Source organism: Urocampus carinirostris, chromosome 1, assembly GCF_059441175.1.
Source record: "Urocampus carinirostris isolate Australia breed hairy pipefish chromosome 1, RoL_Ucar_1.0, whole genome shotgun sequence".
Classification (NCBI taxonomy): Eukaryota; Metazoa; Chordata; class Actinopteri; order Syngnathiformes; family Syngnathidae; genus Urocampus; species Urocampus carinirostris.
The window spans coordinates 41750141-41763721 of NC_142349.1; the positions used below are offsets into that span (position 1 = coordinate 41750141).

Sequence of the window (13581 nt, forward strand, 5' to 3'; positions counted from 1 at the left end):
ACCATTTGAGGGCGGATACAAAGGTGAGATGGAGAGTTTTAACAATACAATAAAACCCTGAGAATATTTTGCATCCAAACTTATTCTATTTCTTAAAACAATGTCTGTTTGTTTCCTTTTTAGGTTGATTCAAATAAGTTGCTGAATTTCAAGTGGATCATTTGTCATTTGTCTGTTTGTAGTACATGTTTTTAAGTCTCCATGTCTGTATGTGGTGTTTTTATTGTCTTTATATTTAACACACCCCTTAAAGTATTACTTCACTGGTAAAACGGACCCATCAAGTGGATGTCATGTTTTGAAATAAATATAGAAGAGGAAATCATCGCCTTTGTATTTATTCTATCCTAACATTTGATTTACAATATAAAACCGAGGGAGGCTTAAAACACATTTCATACATTGTTTGCATGCACACTTATTGATGTGTCATTTGTTCACAGGAAACGTCACCACTTCCTGTCTTGAAGGCACACAGGATATAGAGTGGAATTCACAATACATATTGCAATGAGTTGACAGCTCCGAATTAACCTCTACACAAACTAAGTTGGAATTTCATCTTCATTGACGGTAAAACCCATTCGGGGCAGCTTCGCTTGGTTTCTCTGACTCAGTTGTCCAAAGCACATCAAGGAGACTTTGTTTTGTTTTTGTGCCCTGACTTCACAAAGACACCCATCTTCAGCAGTATGGCTTGTGGTATAGGATGAGCGTGACGGGACACGTATGAGCGCATCAATCTTCGGCTCATCGGTGTCGCTTTGTAGTTCTTGCATGACTTTCCACCCAGGCTGGGTGCACATTCCACATCCAACTTGTAGAAAAACATTCCATGGTGCATTGCGCACACATCCATTTTCACACCTGCCGTCAGGACATGTTCGCAATGTCCGAGAAGGTCGTCATCCCAGCCACTGTCTTGATCCCAAATTTCAAATCTGACTTTAGGGTCCACTGACAAATCCTGGCCACCCAGGTCCATGACGGTGCCCCAGTGGGGGTTGTTGTTGTTATATATAATGGGAGAACGATACTCTTTCTGGTTGAAAATTACCTTGACATAGCCGTCGGTAGCTGTGGTAAGATCCCCATATAGGCCCGAGGCCTTTTGGACGGTGATGATGACCCGGGCCATGCCCCTACGTGTTGGACAGCAGTCTGGGTTTACGGATCGCTCGTTGTGGCATTGGCAGGAGCAAGGGTCCCGGGAGCCACTGTGGATGCCCACTTGACAAAAACCACTGCAGTTCCTCATCAGAGCCCGCTCCAAGATATAGTGGCTTATGGCCAAACGGAGGTTCTTCCGAACGGGAGTGTTAATCGGCAGCAACTCGTGCAGAGACTCCAGGGAATATGTTACAATGTCTGGATAGTGAGGCAATGAGTTTAGCCATTCCTTGTAGGCGGAAGGATCTTTTTTGGCAGAGAAGAGAAGGTCCATCTCTGTGGTGTGACCCCCCTTAATATCTGTTAATCTGTTGGAAAGAACGCTGTATCAGATGCACCCAGGTGGCATTTTCAGATGGGTTCAAATACATGCGAGGTCAGAAACTTTGAATAGGGACTACGCAGACAAGGTCACGCCTGAAATGTGTTTCTTTTGCAAGGTCGCTGCATTAGCTCTTCGAGATAAAGTAAGAAATTTTGTTATCCCATACCTGTCAACCTGTACGTTTTTGCCGTATAAAGTACGTTTATTATGCATTTTTAGACGTGTACGACGTACAAAAAAATCTGTACAGAAAAACGCAAAATTTGTCAATTATGGGTACCATCCGGTATACACCGACTATCAAGAAACGGCAAATCAAACGAGTTCTCCGTGGTAGCCTCTATCTCTGTATGTTTTTCCCCCCTGCAAACGAAGCGAGCGTTTGATGCTACTGTGCGCATGCGTCTGCCACTGTAGTACCTAATTTCAACTCACCTGCAAAATCCTCCCCCCTCGCGTGCACGCGCATTCTGCTGCGCTTCCGACAATAGCGATTGTATTGTATATGATAAGCTTATTAAAACAATAAAGCGAGGGGGGGACAATTTTGCAGGGGAGTCTAAATTAGGCACTACACCGGAAGACTCCTCAACAGCTGCAGAAGTGATGTTTTGCCATTTCATCGCAGAGCAAAACATACCTCCAACAGTTGCCGATCACTTCACAAGGTTTATGAAAAACATGTTTGCCAGTCACAAGGCTGCAAAGGTTTGTATTTTCTGTCCCTGTTAAGTCTGTTTGCAATTTAAAATACAAGCATCAATGGTTGATATTGTGGTTTGGTTTACAAAATAGAAATGCCAACTAATTTTTTTCCTCCCAAAAATATCTTTACAAATTTAAATTGTTATTTACGGATATTTTAGTTACGGCGATATCAATTGTTCCTGATTTTTTATTTTTTTTTTAATTAAGAATATGTACAGAATGATATAACGAAACACATGTACAATACAACAGGTTAAACTACATAAATAAACACGATTGAAAAAAAAATATGGTGTAAGATTATTTTGTATTTTGTAAGGGAAAATACGACAGTTTATAAGGGCATGGAGGCGTGGAGGTTGACAGGTATGTTATCCAGAAACTGAGCTAGGATGATTTTTGTTTTGGGAAAAACTGTATAAGCGATTACAGATTTGTATTCATGCTCCATTTAGTAGGAATGGTAAATAGTCTGCATTTATATAGAGCTTTTCAAGTCACTAAAGACCTCCCAAAGCGCTTAACAAAGGAAGGAAGAGGAAGACACCGCAATTAAACTGGATGAATTGATGTCTACCTTTATGACTTGATCTGTCCAGACTTTTAGGAGGAATGAGTCAAGAGATTGTCTTTGCTTTATGACACAATCTCAGTACAGTAAGTTCAGTTACCAACTTACTTGGTAGTATGATATTTGATCTATCTGAGTATTTTTGGGCAGCACGGCGGCGCAGTGGTTAGTGCGTGTGCGGCATAGTTCTGAAGTCATGAGATCGAACCTACAGTGTGGAGTTTGCATGTTCTCCCCGTGCTTGTGTGGGTTTCCCCCGGGCACTCTGGTTTCCTCCCACATTCCAAAAACATGCATGTCAGGTTAATTGGCAGGTCCAAATTGTTCCTAGGTGTGAATGAGCGAGTGAGTTGTCTGTTTCTGTGTGCCCTGTCACTGGCTGGCAACCAGTTCAGGGTGTCCCCTGCCCACTGCCCAAAGTTAGCTGGGATGGGCTCCAGCACCCCCGCGACCCTACTGAGGATAAGCAGTACAGATAATGGTTGGATGGATGGATGGAGTATTTTTGGTTTAATTAATGTCGTTGAATTTGACATTACAGACTTACAGTAAGTAACAGACTGAACTGTTAAGACTGTTAAAAGTAAAATACAATATTTGGGAATGAAGCATGGACACCATTTTTAGACCAAAGTGTGTACCAGAGGGGATTAAACATAGTAACGTGATTAAAGATGACTTATACAAGTACAGTTTGCTTTCTTGTGCATCTCACCTATGACAAACGCTATAGAAAGATCAAAAGTAATACAAATGTACCCTCAACAACTGTCAAAAAACCCAGCTCTAACATACAAGGCATATAACAAAGACAAGATTATTTGGGTGGGGAAAGCAAAAGACACACACAGCAGAGAACTTGTTGCTGCTATTAGCACTAAAAAAGCTAGCTGCACTTATTTAAGTCAGGATGCTGGAAGGCTAAGTTGCCCTCACCCTCAGGCTGTTCGGTGCCTCACTAGTCATGACATGTCGGTGCCTGCAAGATATTCCCGCTCTAGAATAGAGTATAAGATGGACCTACAAGTTTGACCTCCAATAGCAGCTGTGTCATGAATATGATTGACTTGGGTATTGGGACGTACATCGCAAGGCACACCGTTTGGGTTAAGTAGCTGCCATAAAGCTCGAAAAATGGCGTAAAGTAGGGACCCGCTGTCTAGAAATAAAGCTTTTACCTGTCATTAAAAACACTGGAGAAATCTGTCTTCCTCTCCGTCTTGTCAATCTTGTTGTTGCAGTGTTTGGTCTCGGTTTCTAATGTGAATTTGACAGTGGCAGAAGCCTCGACTTCCAGGCACATATTGATCTCATCCACGTTCAGTCCCTGCAGGCTGGCCTCACACTGCTTGATGCTGGTGACGGACTGGACCGACCCTCCTAGTTTTACCTAGATTTAAAAAAAAAGTTGTAATTTTGATTTTCCTCATGTTCAACTAATGAGATACCTTTGTGATGTAATGGGTGCCAAAGTTGTCAATTAGTCTGTAAAAACGTTGCTTATTTTGAGGGTTGTAGGTCTTTGGAAGGTCTTTCAGTGCTTTTCTAAATTCACTGTGCAGTAGAGGCTTGCCGGATACTCTGTAGCTGCACACACCAAAATGCAAAGAAAGAATCGCACCAAGTTATTGCTGTGGGAAAACATTTTAATAGATTCTGACTCTGTTACCTGTAGAACTCGCAGGACATCTTTTGGCTGGTGAAGCTAAACTTGTCACTTTTGGATTTTTCCATTGAGTACTGAGCCATTTTTGACTCGGTTCCAGCCATCATAAATTTTACCCCAAAGTCCTTAATACCCAGGTCCAGACTGGACATCCAGTTGTTTTCTACTGAAGAGTCAATGGAGTTGACAAAAGCTTCACTGGAATGGTGAACGGTACTTGACACCTTGAGGCTGCAGGACTGCTTTGGCCTCCAGTCCACTACAGACAGAGGAATCTTATGTTTTGCGTTCTCCACGAAGGGGTTGCTACACAGAGTGCATGTTTTGTCCTTGCGTTTCCACCGATTCATGTCCAGAACAAACGCTCCCTTGCTCTTCATCTTGGTGATATCGAAGCCCTCCCCGGCCAGATTGCTACCTGGGGCCATCGCTGCCTGGAAACACTCCTTGGGGGATCCCACTGTGCAGGACTGATGTGTGAGCTGAGGCAGGAACAGCGCAAGAAAAGCACAAATGTTGAACAAAATCATAGTGAAGTTGCCTTGAAGGAGCACTGATTGTTGACTCACGAAAACTGAAAAAACAAAAAACAAATATTGTATTTCATATATTTTGCAGTAAATGGTGTGTCCTATTTGCCGACCGTTTAGCATTCCTAGAATTATATAACGCAGTGTCAGAGATTGAGGTATTATGTTTAATTACGAAGATTAAAGTAATGGATAATTTAGTAAATAATCTTAATAGTGATAAAAGCAAAATAAACTGCTAATGTGGTACTACACCTAATTATTTAGCAGTCGGAAACACGCAAATATGTTGTGTGACTCATCAAGAATAAACGATTTGTACTTAATTGAGTAATGCTGTAAACTTGGTCAAAACTTGCCCTGGTGGATTGATTTTTTCCCAACCAAATTTGGGACTTGAAGAGGGTTGTGTCTATATGGTGTATGTCAATTGATGGCATTGCTTTAGCTTTTTTTTTTTGTTACGCCAAATTCTTTGGGTCAGTCATCTTGGCTTGCTCACTTGAAAATCCTGTTAAACTTGGTGTCATTGTGCTAGAACCTGAGTGCACGTTATGCCACGCTTTAATGACAGCAGTGTACTGTGGGAGGGTTTTGTGGGTAATTTAGTTTAGTCTTGCACTCCAAAAATAACCCAAATTTGGGTAAAAAATGGACCGACCAAATGATGGGGTTATTTGACCCAATGCCTCGTGTTGTTTTGCAGAAAAACTCAAAACGTATGTAATGTGGAAAAGGGAATACGGTAAGAATAATATCTTTATTTAAAATAACACAGTACAGAATTTGTTTATTTGATATTATACATCTGGGTCATTTTGTCTAGAAAAACCCAAATATTTGAAAAACTGATAGAATTGACCCAAGTAAAGGGTTGGTCCAGTTTTGGACTCTAGTGTTTTTTTCAGACTTCAGAAAAAATATTTAAACAAATGTCTAGAATATTTAGTGTGAGCTATTAGCAATGATGGGATTGTCAGATGAATCATCTGGGTTTCAATTCGTATGAGCAAAGTTTCAGTTTCACACACCCTGCATAGACTGAAATAGTATGGCTCTTTTCTTTGTCAAGTGGTATTTGAGCAGATTTGTGTGTGAGGGTTTTATTTTACACCTTAACAATCAAGGAACCCGGTACAGTGGTTGAAAACTTACGATTCACGCCTTTGGATCCCTCAAAGTGTACCATGAAATATTACATGTTTTCTCTTTAAACTCAAAATAATTTCCTTCATTGTAATGAATATGTTATCGTTGTATGAACAGGGTTGGGTAAGGTTACTTTAACTGGATTACTTTCAATTACTTTTGGATTACTCCAATACCAAATATGCTAACAAAAGACAAAATAAACTAAATATGAATAAAATGATGACTCACAACACGTGGTAAGCTTTCTCTCCTGGCTTTGATCTCTGGCAAAACTAACATAAAATGCGACAGAAACAAAATGAAAATAAATCCAAACAGCTTGCCAACATCATTTTTGCCATTCCATGAATTCCGTTACTCCCCAAGCCTGCAAAAAATGTAATTTTATTGATATTTAGTTTCTTTTATTAGCATATTTGGTATTGGAGTAATCCAAAAGTAATTGAAAGTAATCAAGTTAAAGTAACCCTACCCAACCCTGTGTATGAAATATAGGTCCAGCCGTTTGCGGCTGAATCACGGCCAGAAATTTCTGCCTGTGAGGCGGACGCTATTGGACGCTTTGAGATCGCCATACAGACGAGATACAGCAGTGCTTAACACGCAGTCGTGAGGCAGCGCGAAATAGTTTTGCGCTGTTCAATACTTCAGAGTACGGGTGCACAGCCTTTCACGGGCGTATCGAGGCTGAATCACGGCCAGAAATATCTGGCCGTGAAGCAGATGCTGTTGGGCGCTGTTGGACGCTTTAAGATCGCCATATAGACGAGATACAGCAGTGCTTTACTCGCGGTCGGAAATTCACACACGATCAAAAACTTTGAGCACTTGTTAACCGCGGGCGGCACACGACACGAGGTAATGACACGGAAATGACGCGGAACGACGTGCTCTGGCCGCGGCCAGGGCGTGGTTACACATGGGTAGGACGGGAAATTTCAGCGGGTCATCGTGGGTGGAGCATGGTAATAGCATGTTCTGCGCCTGTATCGCGGTGTTTTTACGTGAAATTAGCGTGTTACGCGTGTGACGGTCAAACGCCTTTCTCCGCGTATATACAGCGCGATTTGCCGAGCACACGTCAGTTGTGCTCGAGACGTCAAGGGGTGAACATAGATCTCCGTCACCGTAGTGACCTCGTCTTAATCCATTTTTATTTCTTGACATTTATTTTCATTTCATAACAAGATAATAAAATAAAAATGAGTCGGATTTGGGCACAACACCAGCTCGGGAGCTTTTATACCCGTGGTCCACACGAGAAAATGACACGGAAATGACGCGATGAGGAAGCGGAACAGTCGCCGGCGTCTGTTTTGCGGGCATACCACCGATGAACAGCGGGTTGGCCAATTTTGCGCATTTTCCATCGCGGGCAACCACGGGCAAAAAAAAACCCGCAAAATTTTACCCGCGATACAAACGCAAACGGCTGTGTGACCGGGCCCTTAAGGCCTGAGTGTGTAATATTTGCCCACTAGAAGGCCCTGTTGTCCAATGCAAACAAAACCCAATGCCACAGCAAGCAGAAAGACGCCAGACAAACATGGCGGATTACTACTTATGGATTCCAACATGTGAAAGAAATACAAATCTCTCAACCTATGATTTTAAAAAAAGCCCACACATTTGTAAGATTCGTGTATTTCTGCCTATCATTTAAATCAATGTTTTGGTTGTTTTTGTTTTTTTCTTTTTCACTGGATGAAAGTTTTTTCTTACCACTAGGAGGCACTGAATTCTGCAGACTGTCCCTATAACTATAAATGAACAATCAAATCGACCTGCAAACTTAGTTGGAAAAAACTGGGGCCAAAGACATACAGATGGAGGGTTTTCACATTCTCAGCTTCTAACCGTACCAGCAGTTCATTGTTAACAACAGAACGAATTGATCATGTCACGATTACCGATTTGGATCACCTGTGCCTGCTCATTCGGCGCCAGCCGCTGCGGGCTATCTGATTGGTTCCTTGTCCCTTTTTAAGCCCAGTCCTGTCACTCTCTGGTTGTCAGTCCGTCAGTGAACCTCTGTTGTTACAAGGCAAGCACTTTTGACCCTGACTCCCGCCTGTCCCGTTTTTTTGCACCCGTTTTTCCACCTGTCCCTTCCTGATCTCCCCGTTTGTCTCCAGCTACGACCTGTTTTCAATCCCGACCACGTCTGCTCTCCCGTTACGGCTAACGACCCGTTTTTGATCCAGATCATGTTTTTGCTCTCCTGTCCCGGCTATCGACCTGTTTTTCCGTCCCTGACACCGCCATCTCCGCTACGGAGGATCCACTTCTGTATTTGGATCACGATCCGATTGCGAGAGCGACTTGCTTCCCGTGTCGGGCGAGCACCGGATTGCGGGAGCTGCCCTTCCTCTTTCTAGTCAATAAGCTTGTGGTTAACGCTACGCATTTGGGTCCTGATTCCGTTCTGGTCGTGACAGATTACGTTGCAGGCCAGAATGGTAATTGGCATACCCTTTTTAAAAGAAAATGTATTTTGCGGTATGTTTTAAGAGTTTAATTTTTAAAACTGAATTTCCGTGGAAGCTCGTTCCATTAAGGTTGAAAATAAATCCATAATTAGCTTCAAAGAATTGAGAAAGTCGAAAGAAGGGTGACCTATTCATCAGATTCTAAGCGATATGACAACATAAAATTTCAGCACAAGAAAAATCACTTTGTTAAAATATGTGATATGCAGACCCACCTTTGTTGTTAATGCCGTTGGCTGGATAGAAAATGTAGAGGTGTGGAACTGTGAGAAAGAAAGTTGTCTGATGGTTCTAACTTCGAAATGTAGCAGTCAGGGGGAAGGTCGAGTGTTTTTTATTGAATAGGTACTGGTTTGACAGTTTTTTTTTCTTTGTGGGTTGAGGTTGCAGGTTGGACTGGTGGTCGGCAGGGTGCTGGCATTCCGTGTGAACAAGGAAACCGAGACCATGCAATTTTTTCTTCTGAATGTGTTTAGGTTGATTGTGTTTGTTTTGTTTAATTTAGAATTAAATCTATAACATTTTTTTTTCATTCTTTGTCATCATCAAATGTTCGTTAACTCTTGTTTCGTTTGTAACCAATTTTTTTCCCAACCGCATGCAGTCTTTGCACATCTCCGTTCTCATGCAGACGAATGGTGTTCGTCCGTTAGGTCGTTTGAGTGTCTCAAAGCTGAAAAGTGGGGTGAGAGGTTGACTCATTCAGCCACAATCTTGATGCTTCTCTTCCATTAGATGATTGACTGCGTCAGCTACACATGCCGCCTTAATTGCCCATTCACGATACATGCAAGGTCAGTAGTTACCTTTGTAGGAAAATTTTAACAAATAGCACTAACACAAATGGCAGCACCGCGGCTGAGTAATGAGTGGGACCGCGGCACAGTTCTAAGGTCATGAGATTGAACCGTCCTGTGTTGAGTTTGCATGTTCTCCCCGTGCTTGCGTGGGTTTCCTCCGGGCACTCCGGTTTCCTCCTACATTCCAAAAACATGCATGTCAGGTTAATTGGCCGGTCTAAATGTCCCTAGGTGTGAATGAGCGAGTGATTGTCCGTCCGTGTACCCTGCGACTGGCTGGCAACCAGTTAAGGGTGTCCGCTGCCCAATGCCGGAAGATAGCTGGGATGGGCTCCAGCACCCCTGCCACCCTACGGAGGATAAGTAGTGCTAATAATGGATGGATGGATTTCAAGTTCTTTGTCACTGGTATTCTGATCCTGCGCCCTGATCAAGTCACTATAGGAATCTCTGGAATTACTCTGTGGTTTGATCGGTTTCTCTGAGGTTTCTACTGAGAATAAGCGGTGCAGACAATGGATCGATGGATGGACAACTAAAACAAATGGCATATTTAATACATAGTAAATTAAACAATCGGAATAGTGCCCTTCTAAAAGCGACATTTTGATTATTTAGTGCAGGGGTCAGCAGCATCCTAAAGCTGAGAGATACTTTTTGTTAGTGATTGGCGCAAAGAGCTACCTATAGTTGGGTGGTTGATTGGGTCCCTTAACCACTCGGTTTGTAAGGGCACTTGTGGTGTGTCTTGGGCAAGTACAGCCTGACGGCGCCCATCCCTCTCCCTTTCCGAACCAGGGACCTTTCACGTGTTGGGCGAATATACTCACAACTATCTATCTATCTATCTACCTTGGTCATATCCCTCAAGAGGGGTGACCGACAGCAAGACAAACACGTACAATAACAAAGAAAATAAAAGGGAAAAAAATAGCAAGAAAAAACCCTCACAAAAATTTTGGGACCATGGCCAACCCAATTGCCCAAACACCCAAACAAGTTAGGCACCTCAGCACCTAAGTTGGTAATGCTTTCGTCCCTCCAGATGAAAAAGGACACCAGAAAGCGGCCACTCGGTTCAGGGTGACACAACACACTCTTTTGTTCAACAGCAGGGCCCGACAGCTTTCACTGGTTTACCCCTGCCGCATCATATGGGTGCCCAACCCACCCTTAAGAACGCGTCCACAATCCTTTCACAACACCTCTCCACTCCATTCTATCACCAACAAGAGCTCTAGCTTCCATTATATTTTGACCTCTTTCCTGCAGTGCACTCATAACATGATCCATCAACGTCAATCGCGGCCTTCCTCTTGGTCTCCTTCCATTGACTTCTGCTCTGTAGATCCTCTTCAACATTCGCTCCTCATCCATCCTCTCCATGTGTCCAAACCAACCGAGTATTCTCTTATCAACACGCTTGCTCAGTTCCACGACTACTCCAGTTCTGTCTCTCTTAATATCATTTCTCAATCTATCCAATCTTGTCCATCCTGACATAGTCCTCAAACACTTCATCTAAAAAACACTCAATTTCCTTCTTAAATCTGCGTTCAGGCTCCAAGTCTCTGCACCATACAACACAGTCGGCACAATCACACTCTCATACAGTCCCCTCTTAACATCCATACTCATACTCTTGTTGTTCATCACTCTCCTCGGAGCACCCAAAACCTTGCTTCCTTGATTCACTCTGTGCAATACCTCGCACTACATTCCACCAACTGCAGCCACATCACAACCCAAGTACCTAAAGCTTTCAACTTCTTCCAGCACCTGTCCATGCAACCTGATTTCTAACGTCCTGCCCACTCCATCACATGAACACTTCATCACCTTACTCTTCCCAACATTGACACATAACCTACGCCTATCACATACACTTCCAAACTCCGTTACCAACCTTCTCAATGTTTCCTCAGAATCAGCCACAAGCGCTGTGTCATCTGCAAACAACAACTGACTTACCTGCCACACTGTTCCACTGTTGTCCATCATCGCTACACCTCTGCCAAATACTCTTGCATTCACCTCTCTCACCACACCATCCATGTACACATTAAACAGCCATGGTGACATCACACACCCCTGTCTCACACCAGTCAACACAGGGAACCACTCACTTGTCTCACTCCCTACTCTTACACATGCTCTGCTGTTCATATAAAAACTCTTCAATGCTTCCAACAACTTTCCACCCACTCCATACATCACCATCACTTGCCACAACGCCTCTCAATCAACTCTGTCATACGCCTTTTCCAAGTCCATGAAAGCCAAATAAAAATCCTTACCTTTTGCAAAACATTTCTCACACACCTGTCAGACTGCAAACACCTGATCCACACATCCTCTTCCTTTCCTGAAACCACTCTGCTCCTCCATCACCACCTCATTCGTTCTTTCTCTCACTCTCTTAATCAAGACTCTTCCATACAGCTTACCCGGCACAGACAACAAACTAATACCTCTCGAATTGCTACATTCATACTTATCACCTTTACCCTTATACAATGGCACTACTCATGCACTACACCAATCAACAGGAACCACACCATTTAAAAAGCACACATTCAACAAGCGTACTAACCAGTTAATCATAGCCGTGCCACCTTTTTTCAGGCATTCAGCAGTACAACCATCCAACCCAGGTGCCTTCCCCTCTTTCGTTTCTTTCACTGCCTCTTGCACCTCCCATGTTTCCACAGGCTTCACATTTGAATCACCCAAAACGGGCATTCTCTCCATACCATCGATCCCCTCAACTCTCACTTCTCTCCCATCCTCCACATTTAGCAACTCCTCAAAATACTCTGCCGATCTTGTCCTGACTGCACTACCGCTAACCAGCAATCTACCATCCTTATCTTTCACTTTCTCTTCCTTTCCAGACTCCCTGTTTCTTACTCTTTTCACTTCTTTCCAGAACACTTTTCTCCTTTCCTCAATGTTCATTCCTATCTTTTGACACCATTCATCGTTTGCTTTCCTTTTTGCTGCTTCTGTCACGGTCGCCTTGGTGACCAGTCTGCCCCGCCCCCTGGGCAACAGCTGAAAGCAGTTCCACTAATGGTGGGTCTGTATTTAAGGCTGCATGGTGGGCTCTGCGGTTGCGGGTTCATTACTACTCATTATTCACAATCCCGGTCTGTTATGCCTTGTCCTGTTTTAGTCTGTTATGCCTTGTCCTGTTTTAGTCTGTTATGCCTTGTCCTGTTTTAGTCTGTTATGCCTTGTCCTGTTGAGTTTGTGCCGGAGGAACTCTGTATTGTTCTGTTTTGCCCCGGAGTTTTGGGCGACTTTTGTTTTATTAAATTAAACTTATGGATCGTCAACGCATTTGAGTTCTCCCTTCATGCCTCCTGCTTCCGTTCTGGTCCGGTCTTTCCTTCCACGCCACCACGCCTCGTGACAGAATGAACCCGCCAACAATTGAACTCAGCGAACGATCCCAGCGCGACTTTGGGAGAGCTGGAGTGCGCAGTTTGGCATGCGCCTACTGAGTTGGCCTTCCCTGCCCGTTCGAACCACGGCCCCGCCCGTCGTGGCCCTTGCTGTGCCTCGAATGGGGTCCCAGGAAGAATTGACGCCTGCCTGCCCGACTCCCGTGCCGATTGCCTGCTATTCCCTCTCCCCTGCGTGCAAGTCCGACTCCGACTCCGCTGCCCGTCGGGCCAACTCCGACTCCGCTGCCCGTCGGGCCGACTCCGACTCCCAAGCCTGCCTGTTCGACTCCCAAGCCTGCCTGTTCGACTCCCAAGCCTGCCTGTTCGACTCCCAAGCCTGCCTGTTCGACTCCCAAGCCTGCCTGTTCGACTCCCATGCCTGCCTGTTCGACTCCCATGCCTGCCTGTTCGACTCCCATGCCTGCCTGTTCGACTCCCAAGCCTGCCTGTTCGACTCCCATGCCTGCCTGTTCGACTCCCATGCCTGCCTGTTCGACTCCCAAGCCTGCCTGTTCGACTCCCATGCCTGCCTGTTCGACTCCCAAGCCTGCCTGTTCGACTCCCAAGCCTGCCTGTTCGACTCCCATGCCTGCCTGTTCGACTCCCATGCCTGCCTGTTCGACTCCCATGCCTGCCTGTTCGACTCCCATGCCTGCCTGTTCGACTCCCAAGCCTGCCTGTTCGACTCCCATGCCTGCCTGTTCGACTCCCATGCCTGCCT

The 13581-nt window shown here is 44.3% G+C and overlaps 1 protein-coding gene across 1 annotated transcript; it reads right to left on the reverse strand.

Annotated features, from left to right (window-relative positions):
• Window positions 1-322: 322 nt before the first annotated feature.
• Window positions 323-11325, reverse strand: LOC148374687 (perforin-1-like). Its single transcript, XM_088339572.1, has 5 exons — window positions 11318-11325; window positions 4444-4922; window positions 4223-4361; window positions 3953-4164; window positions 323-1478 (listed from the first exon to the last, which is right to left on the reverse strand). The coding sequence occupies exons 2-5, from the start codon at window positions 4866-4868 to the stop codon at window positions 632-634; spliced, it is 1623 nt and encodes a 540-aa protein (XP_088195698.1). The 5' UTR covers window positions 4869-4922; window positions 11318-11325; the 3' UTR covers window positions 323-631.
• Between the last annotated feature and the right edge of the window lie 2256 nt (window positions 11326-13581).

What these genes read in the sequence shown, in the direction of transcription:
- LOC148374687 (XM_088339572.1), bottom strand. Translation starts at nt 4,868, where the DNA reads ATGGCCCCAGGTAGCAATCTGGCCGGGGAGGGCTTCGATATCACCAAG. An exon ending in ATGTCCTGCGAGTTCTACAG is followed by an intron (nt 4,362 to 4,443) that starts GTAACAGAGTCA and finishes TGGTGTGTGCAG; the next exon opens with CTACAGAGTATCCGGCAAGC. An exon ending in TCCAGTGTTTTTAATGACAG is followed by an intron (nt 1,479 to 3,952) that starts GTAAAAGCTTTA and finishes TCTTTCCAACAG; the next exon opens with ATTAACAGATATTAAGGGGG.